The 23,030-nt window shown below is 40.7% G+C and overlaps 2 protein-coding genes across 3 annotated transcripts in view; one reads left to right on the top strand and one right to left on the bottom strand.

Annotated features, from left to right (window-relative positions):
• Positions 1-3,697, top strand: part of Gpld1 (glycosylphosphatidylinositol specific phospholipase D1) — a 55,329-nt gene extending 51,632 nt beyond the window's left edge. For both annotated transcript variants that reach the window (XM_077109703.1, XM_076859260.2), the window contains exon 26: positions 1,463-3,697. In XM_077109703.1, the coding sequence (XP_076965818.1) occupies positions 1,463-1,549 (87 nt within the window). In that variant the 3' untranslated portion in view covers positions 1,550-3,697. The remainder of the gene's footprint in view (positions 1-1,462) is intronic.
• On the bottom strand, positions 3,497-22,858 carry Mrs2 (magnesium transporter MRS2). The gene is made up of 11 exons (XM_076859261.2): positions 22,613-22,858; positions 21,826-21,899; positions 18,492-18,528; positions 17,392-17,504; positions 15,425-15,598; positions 13,548-13,678; positions 11,912-12,028; positions 10,655-10,807; positions 10,305-10,422; positions 6,229-6,342; positions 3,497-5,713 (listed from the first exon to the last, which is right to left on the bottom strand). Exons 1-11 carry the CDS (start codon positions 22,761-22,763, stop codon positions 5,603-5,605), a joined length of 1,293 nt encoding a protein of 430 aa, XP_076715376.1. The 5' UTR covers positions 22,764-22,858; the 3' UTR covers positions 3,497-5,602.
• Between the last annotated feature and the right edge of the window lie 172 nt (positions 22,859-23,030).

Genomic DNA, 23,030 nt, shown 5'->3' with positions numbered 1-23,030 from the left:
GAATAAAATGCAAACTGGTGTAGGATTAAACACTGCAGAGCAGAGTGACCAGGAAGCATTAACTGGGAAGAAGGTCTGGGAGGCCTCAGACTTTAAGGACTTGGCAGGCTCTGAGCCAGGATCCTGCCTCCAAGGAGCATGGTGAAACCGCCCTCCAGTGGCCAGCACTGCAGGCTGGCTCACTTACAGCCAGGCCTCTCAGCAAAGGTTTAGGCTGAGCACTACACAAACATGGATTAAGCTTATGGAAAGATTCTTGAAACAATACTTTATCGTAAGCTTGGATTTTATTTAAAATTTAATGCATTTCATTAACACCATTAATAATTAGATATTAATTAATCCATGCATTTGGTTAACTGGTAGCAACAAACCAGAATGCGGAGGCCTTAACACTTACCCAGGTGGTGCTGCCCGCCTCTGTATTTTGAAACTTCTCAGGAGGTGCCAGAGCAGAACTCAGGGATGGACCGTGAGCACCAGAGGTACACAAGAGAACCAGAGGCCCAGTCCCCAGGACCTTATACTTAGGTAGCAGAATTAAACATGCTTATGATACGTGAAGGTCAATATGACAACAAAAAGCCAGTCAACCACAGTGATGCCTATGCTGGCCGGGTCAAGGAAGGCCTGTGGGCCCCAACCTGCACTGGGAAGATGAGCAGATTCTGCCTTGAAGGCAACAGCAGGGAGGATTTGACTCTATGAAGTGAACTGGCTGGACCAGGAAATGGGAAGGGGACAGACAAGAGCCAATGACAAGCACATGCAGTCAATCAGTAATCCTTAAATAAGGAAGAGAAGGAGAAGAAATTACTTTTTAGATGTTTTCCCTTTTAGCTGGGAGAGATATTTGACATGCGGTAAAGCCTCAATACATTTTAGCTATCAATTCTCCATCCCATCACTAGTGTTTCAAAACTAAATTGATGAAAAACTCACAGTGCACTGACCAAAACATCTGTGCCACTGTTTGGTTACCCAAACCTCATTTACTGGCCTTGGTTCAGAATAATTTTGGCAATTTCCACAAATCAAATCTAACCTTTAATAATGAACATTTGTCATCACTGAAAATGTCTAAGAATCTGCAGCAGGTCTTGCAGGCAATTCTTAAAGTGGGGTTCTAAAATGTTCAAGCAGAGGGGTGAAGTGTATATCACCAACCAAGAAGCCCCTACACAAGGCCTTACTACTCCAGAGATGCTATCTACACTGGGCCACAGCTAGAATTATGGAATAAGCATGTGCCTTTCCATTATTCTTCATGTGCAAGAGGGGACTGGGTGAACTTCCTCAGCTATGGCTCAGAACCTACAGATTTGAGAAGTGGTTATCTAAATAAAGGGAAATGGGCTCTGCTATAAAACTGGCCAGTAGCTTATTCATGTTTAGTTTCCAGAGCCAGGTGCCTGAACTTTAGGAGCTTAGCAATGATCTGTCCATATTGTGTCCCTTACAGAACCAGCTTGTCATTGCTGCTGGAAGGAGTTCTCTGGGAGCCCGGCTTGCGGGGGCACTTCATGTCTACAGCCTCAGCTCAGATTAAAGATTTCATTCCATCTTCCTCCTCTGCTTGCTCCTCTCGTGTGTGGAATCATCTCCAGAGAGCTCGGGATGTGGACCAGCTGAAGTGGGCTAAGGTGGACCCTGATGGTGGGGTCCTGGGAGCAGAGCCGAGCACCAACAGCCAGGCCATCTGGAAACATGGAACAGTAAACCACGTGCCTCCACCAGAAGCGGTGAACCAGGAAGCACTCTAGCAGTGCATGCCGTGTCCTCAAGCGCACTTCCTTGGCACCTAAGCCTTTCTTCCTAGCTGACTGCCTATGCTCTGACTACCATACAGACTCTTTCCCCTTCCATTTGAACATCTAATGCCTGTAAAGGTTCTCCGTGGTTTTCTCTGAGGACAATCTCTACACAATTCCTCCTAAACAAAACAACTTCCCCACTCCAGCCTGCAAACCCTTTTGTTAGTGGACAATTCCAATTTAAACAAATAGCATACAGGAAAAAAAAAGGAGAAAAAGTACAGAGACGAGTACAGGTGTGAGGGATAACTCACACTCCCAAATTACTAGTGAGTTGGTCCTTTCCGAGCCCATTACATCCCATCCTACATATAGGACACATATAAGACTGCTTGATTTGTTTTCATAGGTGTCTTATTTAGAATGATTGCACATAAGGGGTTACTGAGGATTAACGCATTTTCCATGTTTTCTATAGTGAAAGATCAACATAACAAAGCTTATGTTGTGCCCTCAAATGCTTTTGCAGATGGTTGTTCTGACAGGTGACAAGCCATGAATCTGCTATTGTGAAATCAACAAGGGGCTTTGCTGTGCTAGCCTGCTATGTTACACCATAGGACTAAAACAGAAAATAAGTCCAGCCTGAGCCAAAGGCTACTGTGAGGGACCACAAAGAAGGATGTGGGCCTTGGCTTCACTTGTCCTTGTGCTGTTCTTAATAGGGTGGATTCTCTTGTGAGTCCCGAGCAGGGCACACACAACGGATAGGGTTAGTCACAGGTGTTACTATCTGTAAACAATAACTGTTTTGTGTTAATTAGTGGAGATGTTCTTCTGATAATGGTAAATGAAAAAGCAGGAGAAAATATACAAAAAGAGCCTTTCTCATCTCAGCTTCTCTGGAGAGAAGAATCCTAATGGGAAGTCAGAAACCAAAGGAACGGCTGTGGCCAAGATGTGAGCAGAGGGTCGGTGAGCACAGGAAAGTGGGGCAAACGGGCATGCACCCAGAGGACACCTCCGGCCTGCACCTGGAGCCTCCTCATTTTTCTGAGTTGTGCTGGCTGCATGGCTTCCTATGGCACAGCAAAAAGCACACAGAAATAACATTTAGTTTGTTTGGCTAATAATCTGGCAGCTCAACCTCTGAATAATTTTTAATTAAAAGTAAGGTGATTTGTAGGGAACTAGAAACTGCTTATTCACTTTGAGCTGAGAGGTCTGAGTGTAGAACGCTCAGATGACATCTGACACTGCATTCAGGAAAAGTTTTTCTCAGTATTAGATCTTTTAAAGATGCATTTTTCTATTGCCATTATTATGTAAGTATCAGTGTTTTTGTGCTTCACTAAACGACTGCCTGTGTTTAAACACAGTGACTCTCTACCGGAAAGGATCTATTTTTCTCAATGTCTGAACACAGCACAGATAGTAAGCACCAGGTGAAGAAGGTTAAAAATCTTTAAAGATGGAAGCACATTTTTCAAGGTTAGAGAACATTTAGCCAATTAACCTCATTGTCAAAAACTATATAAATACCTACTGTTGAAGGTCAACCTGAATGTCAAATTTGTCAAAAACTTGGCCTTTGGAAAAAAAAAACTGTCAGTAACGTATCATCCTAAATAGGTAGATTAAATTTTCATCCCACTATTAACTGTAGTTGAATGCATCAACTCTGAAATGCTTGGTAACCAAAATAGAAATACCCTGTACAGGTCTCATTCACACAAATCAGCTTAATACAATTATTTTTATTTCACGATATCAGATTTTACATATTTACATTTCCTATCTTCATCTGTAACAACCTTCATCAGTTTCAAGATTGGAATTGTTTTTATGCCTTTGTATCACGGATCCAAGGGTAAAATAATCTGAGGTGAGCTTGGGAGCAAAACTCAGGTCTGAGTCCCTACTCCATGCACCATCCATTAGATCACCTCATGAAAGTTGATTCAAAGTGTGATGTTGGTCTTATAGTGCCAAAGAAAGGAAACCGCATTCCATTCTTGTACTAACTCACCAAATCAGCTTTCTAACGTGAAACTGTTTAGTGTTATTTCAGTCGCTGCTTAGTAAATATCAAACAGGGCTCAACAGCATCTTGAAAGGCCACAAAGACAGTCTGAGTATCAGACCTTGTGCTGCTTCCCTCCTCACATAACTCAGTGTTTTGTATTTTATCACTTTTACATGCTCCATTTATTTTAGTTCAAAATGTAAAATCAGTTTTTATTTTTCATGAGGACTAGTAATGTGAGAAGCATCCTGCAGTCCCCAAAGCATAGCCATCCGACGTTGAACTCACACCTGATCTAACCACCCTCAAGAATTTTATAAACCTTAGTACTTCCTTTATCAGACTTATGAGGTAATTATATTTCCCCTTTTATTCATGGGACATGACTAATCAAAAAATTGTTTTACCCAAGCTTATAAATTTAGTAACGTTACAAGGAAAAATGGTCCTATGCATGATCTTAGTAAAATCACCCTTTGTCCTCTGGGATTCCAATTCTTTATATATCACAGTTAAGGTAAATTACCTATTTACAGTGATAAGACCAAAACAAACAAAAAAAACCCACAAAGTTTTGAGGTGTGCCAAAGAAGAGTGCCCTGTGAAATCCAACTATTACCAAAGGATTTGTAATACCAGAGGTACTGCATGTCACATGCCAGCATCCACACCATGAGGGGTCCTCCTGAGCCACAGTGAGGTGCACCGTGGGCCCTGCAGGGCCCCAGACCAGCCCCGCCTATTTCCTGCCACAGGTTCTTTCTCCAGCTTCCCTCGACCACCCACAGGAGTGGGGGAAATCTATTTTCTTTCAAATCAACTGTTGGAATAACATTTTTACTGCCATGACCAAACCACCTGGTAAAGGGCCCCTTAAACTTCCCCACACAGGGCAACACTGGGGTAATCGGGCATCCTCAACATCAGGGTGGGCATGCTGGCACTTTTGTTACTAGTACACTTGTAGTATAAGAGCTGCTTTGGCCACTGCTCTGGAGGCACATTTTCACTGTAGCATTCTATCATCCAATTGCACTGAACCCTCAGCAAACACAAAAAGCAGAAGAGATGTTAAGTAGGACAGCAGTTCTCAGAGTTATATTAGCCATATCTTTTAAAGCCAGACTTCCAACTGTGGAAATTAAAAGTACCAGAATTCTAACATTTACCTTCCTCTTGTCTTAGGAATCCTATCTGTTAACTTTTGAGGTGCAGGCATATTGATTGGGCAAGCTATATATGTTTTCATTTTGTGGGGAGGTGGTCTAAACAGTAACAGAATGAAAACACTTCCTTTCAACTTCCAAAAGTTCTGTTTATAGCCAAACAAAAAGTTTCAGGGGTTGAATCCACATAATAGTGACATTAAATTTTTAAAATATGCCTTACACCTGTAAAAGGGACAAACACAATATAAGGTTATGCCAATGATCGACTTTAAAGCACAAATGTCCAGAGTTTGTTTTAGGGTTAATATGTATTAAACTGGCTTTTCAGCCCCCTGAGTCAGGAAATTCACAGGAAATTCCATGATCCCTGTACCAAGAACTGCAGCTATGTGATCTCAGTATGGGTTTATCAAGTGCCTAGGCTTCATAGTATGTATAAATTAAATGCACATAATAGTCTATTCTTATCTATAAAAACTATTTGTAGGAAACAGAATTTTGCCCTTTTAGAAAACAAGTACTTCTTTACTGAGAATTCTACATATGCCTGTCATAGTTTAAATATTAAATTTTTTCAAGTACATGACTCTATAAAAACAAAGTAATAGCAGTATTAGAAATATAAAAAACATTTAGCATGCACCAGGTTGTTGCTAACGATCTGTCAGGATGGTCCTGTTGGATCCAAGTCCCTCCGGCCTGAGGCTGTGCTTCAGTTCCATCCTTCTATCTGCCAGAAAGGGCTTTTTAGGTAAAGAGGCCATCTAAATAAAGCAGGAAATTTGACTTTAATTCATGTCTTTCTTAAAAGCCTCTAGTAAAATCCTGTAGAAAGGAAGACTGTAAGCTGTATCAGTATCTAAGGTCCTTATTCCAGTGGTGCCATCTTCAACCCAGATGAAAAACAGGAGGTAACTGTTATAGCTTTTCTTAATGAGAATACTGTCTTCTATATTTTAATTTGGTTATGACAAAACCTTAAGCAAGAATTACATTATTCTAAATGTATAGTGCTGGTCAGTGTTCTACAACAAAACCCACAACATTTCTTTCTTATTGTGCCAGGCACCATACTAAACATCCCCTCGTTGAGTCCTCCCAATGACCCTTTGAAGCAAGTAATATTGACTTAATTGATGGATGGAGACACTGAGAGAGGTCTAAATAAATTAAGTAACTTTGTGGCCTCACAAAGCCATCAGGCTTAGGCCCAGGTTATGTGATTGCAGAGCCCATGATCATCTCTCTGAAATACTGCTGTGAACCAGACCCTTCATACCATGGGAGGCAAAGGAGCTTCTAGTTGTCGTCCAAGGAATGAGAGCAAACGCCTCCAGATAAGTCCACTTCCCAGAAACATGATTCCTGTAATCAGCCAGAACACTCTGTGGTCCTAAAAGAGAAGGAGCTCATCTCAATCACAGAAGGCTAGGTTCCTTGGAGATAAAACTTCACAATTATTGCCTAGAGTTTAATGGCAGCCTTCTGTTACTTATGCAGCTGTTTCCTGTAGAAAGGAAGAAGTACCTGGACACACCAGAGATCAGGAATGAAGACAACGGAGCAAAAGACCATCCAAGAGGACTTGGATGTTTTTAAGTCATCTATAAGCGAGCATAGCTGCTTTGTCTCTTCTAGTCTTCATTTGTCCCACACACAAATCTACACACTGATAATCAGAGGACACACAACTAGTGTTCAACTGATAGCCACAGCTGCCCAGTGAGCTGGGATGCCATAGACCCCAGGATATTTTAAGCTTTTAAGGGAAATCAGCAAAAACAAATTGTCAACATAGTAAGTGAAATGTGAGGACTAGTGATGCTATGGAAAAACAGACAGCATGAACCAAAGCAGTTTGGGGACCTCGCAGTGTAGCCGACGATGCCTTGTCAGAATTGGCTCTCGAAGTGCAGCAGCACACTGTCAGGTCACATACCAGGGTGAGAATTTACTCTCACAGGAAAGAACCTCGAAGGCTGAGCCAGTGGTGGGTCACCAACCACGGCTTGGTTAGCTACAATGATCCAGAGCTTCATGGGAGTCTGTGAAGAAATCTGTCAGTTATTACTGATGGGAACTCATAGCCTTTACTGAGCAGAAATCTGCCTTTTAGGATTTAACATGAAGTTAGATGTCAGACACGAGCAATTAGGAAGGTAAGTATTAACTGCTTTTTTTTGTACCAGGGATTAAACTCAGGGGCACTGGACCACTGAGCCCCATTCCCAGCCCTTTTTTGTATTTTATTTAGAGACAGGGTTTTGTGCTTTGCTTTTTGTGGAGGCTGGCTTTGAACTTGCCATCCTTCTACTTCAGCCTCCCGAGCCACTGGGATTATAGGCATGTGCCACTGCACCCAGTGTTAACTGTTTTTTGATGGTGAAAACATTTCCAGTTGTCTAAACTGAGGACCCTATTTTACTAAACAAAGATTCTGTTTAAATGAGATTTAATATATACAGCTTACTATTGTTTTTCACTTCAGATTAGTTCTTTAGCCCCTAAACCAAAGGTCTGGAAATGGCAAAATGTGACAAAAGTGAGAGGTAAGCTAGCCAAACTCAAAACTCCATGTGCTATCACACATACACACAGGACAGTGTGAGACCTCTTGAAGTCAAGAAAACGGACATGCTTCTGGAACTGGAGATTTTCTGTTTGGGAGTGCCCTGCATACTGAGGGTATGTGCCTTCACATCCAGTGTCCAACATGCCATCGCTTTACTCTTGTATGCCCTTCAACTCCTGGACTCCTCAGTCTACTTCACTTAGAAATAGCTACAGAACATCTGGATGTGCCAGAGGCCACAAAAAGCACTAAGAACAGATGGGGATGAGTCAAAAGTACTCAGAAGCCAGATGAAAGACATGATTTGAACACCACAATAATAGTAACATAACTGACCTAAATAAGACCCCATGAATACATATGTTGATATATGTGAAGAGGAGGTGGGTAGGAGAGAAGGGAATCCTCTATCACGCTGTGCCAACTGATAATCCCAAGAATGAAGGAATTTGGTAATCATCATAGTAATATCTGACTCAGGCACAAATCAATTTTGGGCCACTTAGTGGATGGCAAGACTTGAGGGTGAGGTCTGCAGACGTGGCTCAGTGGTGGAGCACCTGCCTAGATCGCACGAAGCCTTGGGCAAAAGAGTGTGAAAATCCCAAGAAAACAGGGTTTTTTACACGGTCTCACAGTATTTCCCTATAGGACACAATTTCAAAGAGATAAAGGAAAGTTGTCTGCATAAGCAGACATTAAGGGCCCCAAAACTGACTGGTATTTTTCTTGAATGTCAAGGCCATGAGAGAGAAAGAAAAACTTGTAGACTGAAGAGGGAGGAGACATGACAACTCTATGCAGCATGGGACCGAAGGTCTGGTTTGTGGTAAAGAGCGCTACGGAAGTCAGTGGCAAAGTCCAAACAGGGCCTGGAGATCAGAAACCATTCCAGGTCAGCAGGGGAGCACTTGCAAAGTAGGTATGAGGTCATGGGTTGATTCCCAGTACTGCCACAGAAAAAAAGAAAATAAAGTACATTTCTAGAAATGGATGAAAATGTGACAAAACGCTGACATGGAAAGAACATGGTCGGAGGGTATGTGGGGATTCTTAGACTATTCTTGGAATTTTTCTGTAAGTCTGAAATTATGTCATAAAATTCTCTTCGCAGCAGGGCACAGGAGGCTGAGGCAGGAGGATTGTGAGTTCAGAGTCAGCCTCAGCAAGGCCCTAAGCAACTCAGAGAGACCCTGTCTCAAAAAAAAGCTAGAGATGTGGCTCATGGCTAAGTGCCCCTGGTTTAGTCAATCCCTGGCACCCCACAAAAGATAATTTCTCTTAGATTCACTATTGCAAATGTTAATGCTGACTGGATAGGAAGCAAAGACACATCCATGGATTAATGAATACTTTCATTATTCCTCGGGAAACGCAAAGACACGATTTGTACTTCTGATGAAGTACCTAAGTCTTGTTCACCCGGCTACTTCCCAAGCCCAAGCCACTACCCACCACTCACTCACATCTCATGGGTTGCTGTGTTGCTTTGTCTCTAGGGTTGCATAGGAAGGATTTTTTTTTTTTTTTGTCAGCGGGTGGGGGACAGGAGATAGGGTTTCATTATGTTGCTGGGGTCACCCTCAATCCTGGACTCAAACAATGCTTCTGAGTAGCTGGGATTACAGGTGTGTGTCACCATGTGTGATTTTAAAAGGAGTTAACAAAACCAAAATAAGCCCTTTTCTTTTTAAATAATACTATTCTTTCACTTAATGCTTAACAAATGTATTGTATTTCCTTTTCTGTTTCAAATTTCACCAAAGGGAGCATAAAAATGGCACTGTTAGGTATACCTCAGGAGCTTAAAGGTCTTTTGCAGACTCTGAGCAAGCAACTGCACATCTGAGGAAAGTGACAGAAAGGAAAGAACCGGCTGGGGATGTATCTGGAAGGCAAGGTCGGGGTGCAGTCAGTGCAGTGATGCCCAAGTTAACTATGCAAAAAAGGTGGCAGGTATGGAGGCAGCAGGAAAAGCGACACTGAGGAGAGTGGCTGCAGACACAGAGGAGCCCACAGGCAAAGCCCCACAGACCAAGGCTCTGGGTGTTTCACTGTGAAGCTAATCAAAAGTGACTACTTTTATGCAGAAGAGTGACATAATCAGGTTATCTTTTAAAAAAACCACTTTTTGAAAACACAGTGGTCCTCATGAGATGATGTGGACTGGACTAGGGTGACAGCAGACCCTTAGGCTAATTAGGACACAGACTCAAACACCAGTGTATGCCAACTGCACGTTCAGATCACTGCTAGACATCTACACAACATTCTCTGAAACACAAAGCTGTTGTGACATGAACAGCTTTGAGAGTTCTGTGCTCTGTTAATAAGGAAAGCCAAATCTTTGGGCTGGAACCTTAATTCTGTTATTTTCTAGTTCAGTATCCTTGGGAAAATTAAGATTTTCTGAGCATGTTTCCTCATCTACGAAAAAGGAATAATAAATCTATTTTCACAAAGTTGTGATGATTGAGCCAAATAAGCAGACTTCCAGGTACATTACCAAACATGTATGAATGAAAAACAAACTCCTTAACACAGCCTCATGGCATCATACCATTAGCCAATCTTCTCCATATGAAGTTAGGTGTTTTGGGAAAGAAAGTGTAAAACAGACTATATTTACACTTATGCAGTAATAGAATTCAGATAGTATTGTTAGATCCTAAGTGAGTTTATATTTATTTTACTATGGAGTATACAAGTTAGACTTAAAACTAAAAACTCATCTTCAAAACAGTAAAAATAATCCCTAAAATATTGAAACATTATCTTCTTACCTCCTCAAGGGAAGATTCCAGATTCATTCCAAAAGCAACTCCCATTAGTCCAAACAGTGAGACAGAGAAGGTTCCCATGGTCAACTGCAGGTTCAACCTCATCATCACATTGCGGTGGCTGGAGGGGAGGACACCAACCAGAGGGCTCACCAACTAGGTAGCAGATTCACTACATAGTCTAACAAAGACTCCATGTATTAAATCTGTACCGCTAAACAAAGCAAAAAACCCTACTTCTGTTCAGTGGTTACAGATGATTGGTATAATTCTTTCCAAAATTACATTTCCTTAAAATCTTTATTACTTTATAAAAATTTTACAAATACTTGTTTCATATAATGTTTTCTTACCTGTCCAGATTGATGAAAATAATACTCTGTGAGTCATCAATCAGTACTCTCAGTTCCCGAGCTGCATTGGAAAGATCTTCAGCTAATCGGTGGTAGTTTTCCAAGAGCAATTCCATCTCTTCTGCATGGTCAATCCCGGTACTGCTCTTCTCACTTGAATTTAAAAAGTTAACATAATTAACATGCCCTCAATGTGCATCACACATTTAGTACCCAAAAGTTTCTGAATTAGTATATGATATCTGGCCACCAGAGAAACAACTAGCTTTGTCTATGACTCTGGCCTCAACTGATCTTAAAACACTATACAAATAACTTGAGGGCAAAGATTCCAATATTATATAGACTAGTTAACTTTACAATATTCCATGACCCCCATCCAACAGACTCCTTCAAGTATGTGAAATCAGAGGAAAATTCAAATGTAAAATGATGATGAATTAGTGCATATCTAAAACCACCATCAGGTAAAACCAAAATTAAAAATGAACATAAACAGCATTTTCTTTCCAAGGTGAACATGTCATTTTCATATCTGAAGAAACGTTTCTGAATGCGACTAATACATCATTATTTTCCTTTATGTATATATATAACTTCCACTAAGAAAATTTAAATAATATATTTAAATTGTTAAGCATTTTAGAGATGAATAAACCAGAGCAAAGCAAGAAAGAGTGTGTTCAAGTTCCTGCTACTATGTCTAAAGGTTATTTACAAACACCATACAGCTCTTAGTATCTCGTTAGAATGTAAACAGCTATTTTCTCAAAATGCTTAACAAAATCTGTACAAATCATGGAAACTACATATATTATAAAGATGTCTGTATTCATTCCTGATACTATTCTACAAAGAACAAACTACTTGGGGTATTTAAAAAAAATATTCAACTTTCAGTAGATGCGTGTGCCAACTTTCATCTCTTGAGGATGAAGGTAACTGTGTGTTTAGATTCACCTTGGCTCAGCAATGTTAGGGTACAGTACTGCACAGGTAAAAAGTCAATCAACTCAGGATGAAAAATGGCTATATTCCGGTGCTGGGGCTATAGCTCAGTGGCAGAACGCTTGCCTAGCCATGTGTGAGGCACTGGGTTTGATATCACTGCATAAAAATAAATAAATAAATAAATAAATGCTGTCCATCTATAACTACAAAAAAGGGGGGGGGGGTGTGCTGTATTCTCTACTTTATGAGCCCTAGAAGACAGAGGTTCACCCTGCAGAATAAATAACCAAACAGGACCATACTCACAAGACCTGTGGGTCACTCCACTTCGTCAGACAGAGCTCTTCTAGCAGCTCCTCGTCATCCAAGATCTCCAAAACTGACTCCTTGAAAATCTTGATATCTGTTTCTAACTCTGACAGACTGTAGAAACAGTTATACAGAAACAATCAAAAGCATTAACTTGTAGCCTTCCGCTGAAAGAATGGTACCTTCTTGGGGCATATTATCAAGTTTGTCTACCTATCACTCATAAATAGCAACTTGTTAAAAAAAATACAATAATTATTATGTAAGAATTTATTATTATGCCTGCAACTTGGAGAGACACGGTCTCAAAAATTAAAAAGGGCCTCAGTGTCCCAGTGCTCCCAAGTTCAATCCCTGATAATTCCCCCCCACCCCCACAAAGGGGGTTGAGGGTGTAGCTCAGTGGTAGAACACCCACCCAGTGGGTTTAATCCCTGGGTTCAATCTTCACTATCACAACAATTTTCTGGTTTGGGAATTTATTATTATTATTTTGGATACAATACCTTTATTTTATTTGTTTAAAAGACCATTTACTCTTTGTGTACGTTGTTGCTGGGGATGGAACCCAGGGACATGCCTGCTGGACAAGTATTCAGCCATGAGCTATACCCCCGCTCCAGATTATTTACTCTTAACTGATAAAAACACCTCAACATTTTTGAACAAAAACTCCTAATGAATGAGAAATTTTAACAATTTCTTTTGTCATCACTTTTTTTTTTTTTTTTTTTAAAGTGCTAGGGATTACACTAAGACCTTGATTATCCAAGGAATTTTCTACCATTGAGCCACATCCCTAGGCCTTAACTATCAATTCTTTTAAAGGAGTTTAGGGAGTACAAATCTGAGAGCATGTTTATTCAATCTGTGAAACAAATTAAAATATTGCTGTTAAATTCTAGAATGCATTACGAATTTTTAAATAAAGAACACGAACCATGGAGGGAGAGAGAACTGGATCTGAATTTAGATCTGTCGTTTACTAATTATGTAAGTTTACATGAATTACTTAAACTTCAATGCTCTCATCTTCAAGGTGAGGACAACATCAGCTGCTGAATGGGGGTGCCAGTAGGATGAGACAAAATTACAGACAAGCCTTATAGAGTGTTTCAAGCAAAATACCTTTTCCATAAACATTAAAGCTCAACTTTCCAGCTGAGCTACCCTGTTTTAGAAAAAAGTTGTGAAAACATATGATTTTAATAATAACCAAACCCAAATATAGCAATGAAGATAATATGATTAAATCATAAAGTAAAAGAGTCATTATCATTAACAAGACTACTTGGTATTTTTAAAACAAGAATTATGCCAGGCACAGTGGGGCACGCCTGTAATCCCAGCAGCTCGGGAGGCTGAGGCAGAAGGATTGAGAGTTTAAAAGCAGACTCAGCAACTTAGTGAGGCTCTGTCTCAAAAATTAAAAAAAAAAAAAAAAAAAAGGCTGGGGATGTGGCTCAGTGGTTAAGTGCCTCTAGGTTCAATCCCTGGCACCAAAATAAATAAATAAATAAAAACCACACTGATTCTGCATGTAAGTTTATGCTGACAATTCACTGCTACAACTTCTGAGAGAAGTTGAAGACATTCATCACTAGCTCCCAACTTGATAAACCACCAGACTTACCTTTTGCCATTCTGCAGTAAGATATGCAGTTTGCTTCTGTCTACAGAAGAATGTCTGGGGTCCACTAAAGCTTCCAATGTTTCAAGGATCAGTGGCTGCAAAACGCTAAGCTTCCCCTGAAGGGTGTTGATCTAGATAACAACATGACCTTTCATAAGAATTAAAACAACCTTTTTAGAATACTTAGGGTCAGTGAATCCTCTGATTAAATACAGAAACTTGTAATATCTAGAAATGCTGATAATGCTTCAGAACATGGCCAATGCTGGAATGCCTATTACAGACAATTAAAAAATGATCTCCTGGGTTAAAAGAATTATGCATGATGTCATCATTAGGCTCAAATTTGGTTGACAGGGAATTAACTCAGAGAATCCCCGTATAGACAATTATGAGAGGACTGAGGTATTGATTAAAAGGAAACTGGCCATTTCAAGGTGAAAATGCAAAATTTACAGTTGGTAAATAATACCTATATTCTTTGTAAACGAAATACAGCTCAAAATTCCGATGAAAAATATTCTCTTGAGAACCATAACTTATCTTGGACTTTAAAAAACATAATAAATAAATAATATATCCAGGGTAACACCAGCATATTTTATAGTCAGCAGGAATGCATTGAAAAAGCTATACTAGTTAAACAACTGAAATACTTCTAAACCAGTTGGCAAACAGAACAATACTAACCGATTTAAGTGACAAAATTAACAATATAAATTCTAATATACACTGTTTATGCCAGAGGCACAATTACTTCAAGACTAACCTCTTCTGATCTCAGTCAGAAAGTGGAGTCCATCCAGGGTGCCTGCTGCAGTGTCTTGGTTATTCTGCGTATGGAAGAGCTACTTCCAGTTTCAGAAGACCGTGGGTGGGAAGGAGGCTCCGGACAGCCAGATTTAGGTAGATCTAATGTTTTAGTATCCACAGACATACCAAATCCTCTGCCCAGCAAAGTTTGGGAAGCTGCCCAGGGTCACAGTCCAGGTGTCTGTGAGGCTTATCTGGTCCTGGTATGTAACCGTCCCTCGGGAGGGTTTGGGTAACTTTCCTTTATTTGAAAACTTATTCCTTGTGGGGGATGGCCGGCCTTGCTTATTGTGTGGTGTTCTTTCAGAAGGAAATCCTCCAGGCACCCCATGTAATGGCAGGAAGAATATACATCCCAGCGGACACCGTGAGCACCCTAATCTCCCCATGGCGGCTGCCTGTGTAGCCTATCAATGGCCACTGTTTGTTCCTACTTCTGTTGCCTCTTTTTAACCCAAGCAGGGAATGCAGTAATCTATTCCCTCAGCAAAGCAAAGCAGAAGAGAAGAGTACAGGTGGAGGCCAGGAAAACAGTGAACCACTCTTGTTCAGAGCCTGCCAGGTTCAGTCCCAATGCTATCAGGGAAGAGGGTTTGTGAGGAGTGGAATATTGCTCCTCAGGGCCTGCCAGGATCCCCAGACACACTGTGACCATCAGTTTAATGAGGGATCATTAGAATAATTTTGTGTGGGTCCTCTGGCAATCTAGGTCTCAAACAGAGGCATCATGTAGCTCCTTTAAGGACTGTACAAATAAATGAAAGAATGATCTAATGAATGATGTAATAGTCATCATGTGTAATCACTTTTATAATATATAGTTTAATCCAGAGAAAAAATGGAATATATTTAAAATCTGACATCTTAATTTTTCAGCCCACAATAGAGTTATGTCCTATATCTAGAGTCCTAAAGCTTCAATACTTTCTCCACTCAGGACCCTTAGAAATGCTGGTGGTCTAGGAGGAGGATGTAGTTAGCAAAGTGCCACCGAAACAACACCAACCTGCCTCTTCATCCAGCACGTGACACCCAAACTCAAAAGCTTAATATAACAGGCTTACCCAATATTGCAGGAGTGCTTCTATGGCTCTGAACTCAAAAGGTAAAGGGTATGTGACAAGTTGACCTTCTCCAGCCAGCTGTGATGGGAGTTCCCGGAACAGCCATCGCTCCAAGTTTAAATTACGATAATCTAATATCAGAAGGCACTCTGGAGTTATCACAGCTTTTAAATACTGTTGAAAAGAAAACCAGCGAATGTATGTATATATATATACACACATATACACGTTCATATACATGCAAATTATAGAGCTACAGGAAAAAAATTCATGAAAGTGTTAACATTTTAATAATTTTGGATTAAAAGTAAACCAAATCAGTGTTCATTTGGCTTGTTAAAGAAAAAAAAAATCAAGACATATTTTTAATAGGCAGGAAACCTAAATATATATATGGAAGTCTTGATGCCTCTAACTCATTCTCAATAGAGCTGGAATTACTCAAATTATATATTTATTAACACTTCCAGGACAACCATGAGGAAAATAGGGAATAAAAGGAAAGGTTTTCTTAAAAGTCAGAAATTGAGTAGATTTTTAGAAAACACCTAGTTTCATCATAAGTAGTTTGGCTCAAGTAGAAAAGTTTCCTTTTAAAAACAGCATATTAAGTGAATTTGAAATTACAAAGATAAAACACAGCCTTTCTGTCCCAATTTAGAATAGTACAAAGTTAGACATTTTTCTAAAGAGAGGCTGGCATCTTTTATGTAAACAGCAGAGGCAGCTGTGACACCTATATTATTAACATAGAAATTATGGATTTTTTAAACCTTTTTCTCATCATTTTATTATAACAATTTTTGTAGAAGAAGTTGAAAGGCAATACCATATATCTACCATTTACATTATACAATTAACATTCTGCTAAATTTGCTTTATCACATACCTGTCTATCTCTCCATCCATCAAAGACATACTGTTTTGAAGGATGCTAGCTACTGATACCAAGAATGAAGAATGTTTTCTGGAGAAAAATAACTTGGGAGAAGACTGTTTCCATTGTTGTTATTTTGATTAATTCTAGACAAATGGACAAAAATCTGCCATCAAAAACATTTTGCAGAAAGCAAGCCCATGCCCATTGTAGGGCCAATAACATAGAAACCTGTTGTCTCCTCCTCTCTTTCAGAACTCTCATCTTGTACCCACCAAAATAACTGATAATGGTGTTAATGCTGCATTACTAAGAAAAGTTAATGTATTTGGTGTGATCTAAGTAGACAAGGAAAGATACAATCAATGTATTTTAAAAAGCTTTCAATAAAAATTTAAATTATGGGATCAAAATTTAACATATATAGGGGCTGGGATTGTGGCTCAGCAGTGGAGCGCTTGCCTCGCATGGATGGGACCTGGGTTCCATCCTCAGCACCACATAAAAATAAAGGCATTGTGTTGTGTCCATCTATACCTAAAAAATAAATATTTAAAAAGAATTTAACATATTTCTGGGCTATCTGGAAAAGTAGAATATGTTCTTGGTAGCTAAGAATATACTATCATTAGACATAACAGGATAGAAGTGAAAAAATACATTATAAATCAAAGTTCTTTTTCTTAAAATTTTAGAAAGTAGGGATAGGGAAATAGCTCAGTGGTAGAATGTCTGAGGCACTGGGTATGGTTCTTAGTACCACATAAAAATAATAAAATATATATGTGTGTGTGTGTGTGTGTGTATATGTATGTATATATGTGTGTATAAAGAATATCCAGAATATATATATATATATATTTACAAAGTAGAGACTAAATTTGAACAAGAATAAAAATCAGAACTGTTCCAACATAGAACAGCGTTATGCCTGTTGTGCATATGAATTAATCTGTGCAAAATGAATGCTTCTTTTAATGTATTAAATTTTAAAACAGCCTATATTCCACATACATATTTTAATTCTAGGAGGACTTTAACCTAGATATTAACCGACTGCGGAGAATGGTAATGAGAGGAAATCCTTTACCTCCATTCTCATGATGATCCTATTGTTTCTGGTTGTGATGCTCATCACATGCTGAAATCTCAAATCTCTGGCTTGAAGACCTAACTCTTGATATAATTCAGTTTTCTTCCTTTCTATAAAAGTGAAGAGTGGGTTAAACTAACAAATTGAAGAGTTTAGATGTCATGTCAAGGCCCCTCCCTCATCCTCAGCACCATTAGGACAACTCTCCACTTCAACCAGAAACAAAAGCTAAAACAAAGTCTTCGTAATAACCATTTTTAACCTCAAAAATATACCAACCCTACCCTGACGTATCCTGGCAGATGGCACCACTGGTAGAGGAAAGTTAAAGGAGCCAAGAAGCTTCACACATGTACCCAAGAGTGATCTCTGAGGACTCAGCTGAGTAGATAGGAACAAGGGCGGTTTTGACCAACTTGGTCCTAAACACCTGGCAGCCTGAGCACAGTCCTACATGGATATTTAAAAGGAAAAACAATGTTTGTTTGCTTTTTAATGTAATTTATGATGTACTCTTATGTCAGCTCTACCAAAGGTAAGTAAAGCTGGAGGCGATAGAAGAAGGATGCTTGTGTGGGAGTGCTTTATAATAATGATCACAAAGGACTGTTAAGTCACAAGCTTGTCCTGAGTTAATTTGAGTCTGATCTCATAAACCTACACATCTTCCTATCCTTCTCATTGATAACCTTGATCTGTTTTCCACTGATATGACTGAGTTACTATTTTCATGGTTTTCAGAGACTGGCTGAAATACTAATTGCTTTTGTGTTAATTGTTCACAAAAAAGTAATGTATTGCTGTTTTGTTTACTGTTGTCTTAGCATGATCCCTGCCCTACGTGGGCCTTGTCTAGTCATCTGCCATATGCCACTGTGGACCTATGAACTGCCCTGTTGCTGAACACCCTAACTGTCCACTCTCCACCTGACAGAGAACAAGAATTCTGGATTACTTCCCCTACCTTCACCCTCGTAGGAATGAAGGAATCCAGACCTTGGGTATGGGACCAGAAGATCTAAGAAATGACTATCTCCCAAATGAACACCAGATTCTCATTCACTGATTTAAAAAGTGATTTAGAAGAAAATACTCACCAAAAGAAGTTACATTTCCCATTTGGTCAAATTTTGTCTGTAGATCATAAAAAACAACATGTTATTTTTTCTCAAGTTAGAATACTATTGATGGCATTAATATCTCCAAAATATTTAAAAAGTTATAAACCATAACTGATTTCCTCTGCATTAAATACAGTAATAAGAGTTAAAAGAACGTCACCCTCTTACTTTGCTGGGACAAACTTGACCTTGGATTGACTCTCTTGGGTCCTCTAGAAATCTGATAAAGAAGCATCAGCTGTGTCACTGGAACAGTGACCACCAACTTTGGCCACCAACCGCAGAGACACTGCACTGGGAAAACTAGAAATGCACTCCAGGTGGTAGGCCAGAGCTCTGTCCCTGCCTGAGAGTGGTGGCTCTTGAGCCTGGTTATGTTCCCTCTGAGAGAGTTACAAGAAATATTAGCACTGAGGGGCAAGCAGATTCCAGGGTGTATCTCACACCCTCCTTTGAAAATTTCATTTCTTACATCCCATCTGTCAACCAGCAGGCAGGAAGAGTCTCCAGATGGCTATAAGGACTTTTGAGGAAAGACCACTTGATGTTTCCCTACTTTTTTCTCCCACTTTCTTCTTTTTTGTGTTTGGTGGTATTGGGAATTAAAACCAAGGCCTTGAGCAAGCCAGGCAAGTGTCATACTGCTGAACTATATTCCTAGCCCCTTTTTAAATTGTATTTTGCAACAGGGTCTCATTAAGTTGCTCAGGCTGGCCTCAAACTCCTGAATAGACGGGGTCACACGTGTGCACCACCTTGCCCAGACTTATGTATCTTTGTTCATCATTTTTTCTTTTTTGTACCAGTGATTGAACCCAGGGGTACTTAACCACTGAGCCACATTCCTAGCCCTTTTTTAATATTTTATTTAAAGACAGAGTCTCACTGAATTGCTAAAGGCCTCACTGAATTACTGAGGCTGGCTTTAAATTTGCCATCCTCCTGCCTTAGCCTTCTGAGCTGCTGGGATTACAGGCGTGTACCATAGTACCTGGCTGTTTCTTGTCTTTTATCCTTTTCATTAGCTTGGTACCAAGTGTGGCCTGTCTCATGAATCTAAATGTATACTTGAGGTTCAGAAGTTTCTCTGATAGGCACTGTGGAATCAATAAAGATGTACAGAAAAGGCCTCTTCAGATAATTTGAAAAAAACACGATGCAAAAAATTCATTCATTTCCTGTAAAGTAGAGGAATATTCTTCTGTAATGCTTATCAACAGTTAAGTATAAAATTGTCAAATAATACTTAATTAATTTGTGTGCTGGACTCTACTGTTTACTATGAAAGACACACTGAGAAAAATATACTCTAAATTATTGTACTAGGTACAACACAGATCTTGGGTTACTGCTTTGGAAACATATGCATACTATTAGGAAGAAAATAATAAAAATCCATAGTATAAATTTTAGCTTGCTTCTCATGAGCAAAGGTCAATATGAATACATTAGTAGCCTAAATATCAACAGTAAAGGTAAGTTTTTATCAAAGGCAGCTTTATACTTGTATAATATAGACTAGTTTTCCTCCTTAGCTTTACTTGATAAACACATGTATCCAATGCAGAAAACTATGTAAAGTAAAACTTACAAATACTTAAATCACATGATATAACAACTTTGAGAGAAAACCATGGTCATATTTTTACTGGAAGTTTTTCCAGTCTTTTCCCTACAAAACACATTCATATCACACGTACTTTTTGGCACTCTCCTTCTTTTAATACTAAACATTTTTGTATGTCAATATTTATGTATTAGTCTTCCTTTAATGGGATACTTTTCTTAAAAAGAGCACACAACTGAGTTTTTAAATGTCTGATTTCTAAACCTATCATTTCAAACAGAATCAGCTGAATTTATTATGTGTTCCTGGTATGCTGGGAGCCATCAGCCAAGTAGGTATGACAAATTCCTTGCCAGCTTACTCCCATGCTGTCTAGTGGAAGGACTTCTGAAAGGTGACCTTGCTCAAGGACCAGGGCAGGATCCGTGTTTAGGGTGTTCCCCCTTTAGAATAGGGCGGTTTAGCATAATAGGAGATTAGGATGTTCCCCCTTTAGAATAGGGCAGTTTAGCATAATAGGAGATTAGGCTGTTCCCCCTTTAGAATAGGGAGTATCCTGCTGCTGAGTTCCTCTTGAGTGCTTAGGGTCAGACAGTATATTTTGGGAGACAGAAGCCCATGTGGAGTGGATTTTGGCGGAGAGTGGATTTGGGAGAAGTGGATTTGGGCAGAGAACGTGTTTGTAGACGGCCGGTGTGAGTTCGAGAATAAAGAATTGCTGTTTGAATCTACAAGCTGTGTGGAGACTCGTGATTTGTGCCCAGCCAGAGACTGCGGCACTGGTAGATAATTATTTCACCTGCAAGGAATTGTATTTTAGTACATAACATGTGATTTTATATTTTTGTTTAACTAAACTGGATTACTCTTCCACAATGCTGAATAAAAGTAATAGCTTTTATAGGTAATTCTGGGAGTTATCTTAAAATTTTGATGTTAATAAGCCAAAATAATCATAACAGCTAAAAATTTTGGATGTTTTTATATGAGGCTCCCTTTTAAGGGTTTTCACATACAAGTCACTTTAATTCTCACAAAAATTCTATACAGTTTATTCCTACTTTACCTGATGTGAAAAATAAGGTACACAGATGTTATCATAGCTTGATCAAGTCTATATAGTTAACAAAGGTAGAGCTAAGGTTTGAATTTAGGAACTCTGGTTCAGATCAAGCATTTTTAAGATCAGACTTCTGGAAAAAATTAAAAGTCAACAAAAAATTTTGCAAAAATATAACCAACTCCTACATAGATTTCACTTGGGTTATCTTTTAACATTTTCTTAAGGACCAAAAAAGACACAAAGGTGAGATCTGCATTAGTTATCCATTCTCCCTTCTCTGAACCATTTCAGAGAGGGTCATAGAGACATGATGTTAGGAATGCATGCACTCTCTAAGTACTGTAATGCCTTCAAGGTGCTTCTGCAGAGCAGGGGCTCAGGTACCTCTGTAGCCAACAGCTTTCAAGGGGTTCTAAACAGACTCCTGGGAAACTGTTCACAGGAAAGCTCTGAAGGTGATTTGAATGATCTGTTCTAGATAAAGGAGCTCCACAGCCATTAGCAAAATTTCAAGAGCACTGCTAAGCAAATCCACCAGGCACTCAGGTCACTGGCTAAGCACAACACACAGACGACAGGAATTACAACATTCAGTACAAAACAATAACAAAATTAAAATCGAAGTCATCAGTCCAACCCCGCAAACTTGATTTAAGTTTTCAGATGTTCTATATACTTACCACAGTAAACACCTGGGCTACACTGGCTAAAGTGGCTTGAGAAGCGTCAGTAGTTGTAAACCGGAGCACTTCACCTGAAGAAGAAATTAGAGAAACCCCTGGGATGAGTCCTTTTCCTATAAAACACGATTGGTTTTCTCAGTGTGCAGAAGTCCACACAGCTATATTATTTTTTAAACCTTTTTTCCTACAAGAAAAAGAAATACTTCTCTTTGTCAATTTTAATATCTGTGAGTAATCACGTGAAATTTGGCCAGCTATGATTTTTAAAAGTAATGGCTTAAGCACAGCATTGCCCTGAATTTTAGAGTCGTGTGGACAGAGGCCCAACACCGCCTCTGATAAGGACAGAAACCTCTGGGTTGGACCGGCCGGGCCCTAGGGGCGCGCAGGCAGCAGCGGCGGGGCCAGCTCTGTGCCTTGGGACCTGGGGCCAGCACCTGGCCGGCGGGGCCCGCACAGAACCTCGGGACCCGGGGCCAGCACCTGGCTGACGGGGTCAGCATCTGGCCGGCGGGGTCAGCACGGAGCCTTGGGACCTGGGGACAGCGCCTGGCCGGCGGGGTCAGCACGGAGCCTTGGGACCCGGGGACAGCGCCTGGCCGGCGGGGCCCGCAAGAACCTTGGGACCCGGGGACAGCACATGGCCGGCGGGGTCAGCACGGAGCCTTGGGACCCGGGGGCAGCACCTGGCCGGCGGGGTCAGCACGGAGCCTTGGGACCCGGGGACAGCGCCTGGCCGGCGGGGCCCGCACAACGGCGCGGGACCCAGAGACCGGGACGGTACCTGGGCGGCGGGGCCAGCGCAGCGGCTGGACCCGGCTCCATCCGAGCAGGGGCGCCGCACCGCCGCAGGAGGCCGCAGCAGGCAGGCCCCAGGCCAGGGCTCGCGGGGCGCGCCGGGGCAGGAGCCGGGGCAGGCTCCTCAGGCATTCCATGGCGCTGGAGCACGGAGGAGGCAACAGCCGGACCCCAAGCCCTCATGCCGGACGCAGCCTGCTCCGCCGGTACTGCGCGACCTGTGTCGCCCGTCACGACCGCTGCGCACTGGGCATGCGCGGGGGTGTCAGTGGGCATGCGCAAGGAGCTGCGCATGCTTAGAAGAGGCCTAGGGAGCGCGCCTCCCACGTCTGGTGGCTGATGGGAGTTCGTGTTCTGCCGCTGGGTTTGTGAGGTGTGCGGTTTAGCCGGCCGGCCTGGGGGGC

This window comes from Callospermophilus lateralis, chromosome 6 (assembly GCF_048772815.1).
Source record: "Callospermophilus lateralis isolate mCalLat2 chromosome 6, mCalLat2.hap1, whole genome shotgun sequence".
In the NCBI taxonomy this organism is placed as follows: domain Eukaryota; kingdom Metazoa; phylum Chordata; class Mammalia; order Rodentia; family Sciuridae; genus Callospermophilus; species Callospermophilus lateralis.
The sequence above is the reverse complement of the archived record's forward strand: the minus strand, read 5'-3'. Positions and strand labels throughout refer to the sequence as shown.

Coding starts and splice junctions, on each gene's coding strand:
- Mrs2 (XM_076859261.2), bottom strand. CDS start 22,763: ATGGAATGCCTGAGGAGCCTGCCCCGGCTCCTGCCCCGGCGCGCCCCG. Junction 18,529..21,825: donor TAGCCCAGGTGTTTACTGTG/GTAAGTATATAG, acceptor TATGATCTACAG/ACAAAATTTGACCAAATGGG. Junction 13,679..15,424: donor AAGCACTCCTGCAATATTGG/GTAAGCCTGTTA, acceptor GTTGTTATCTAG/ATCAACACCCTTCAGGGGAA.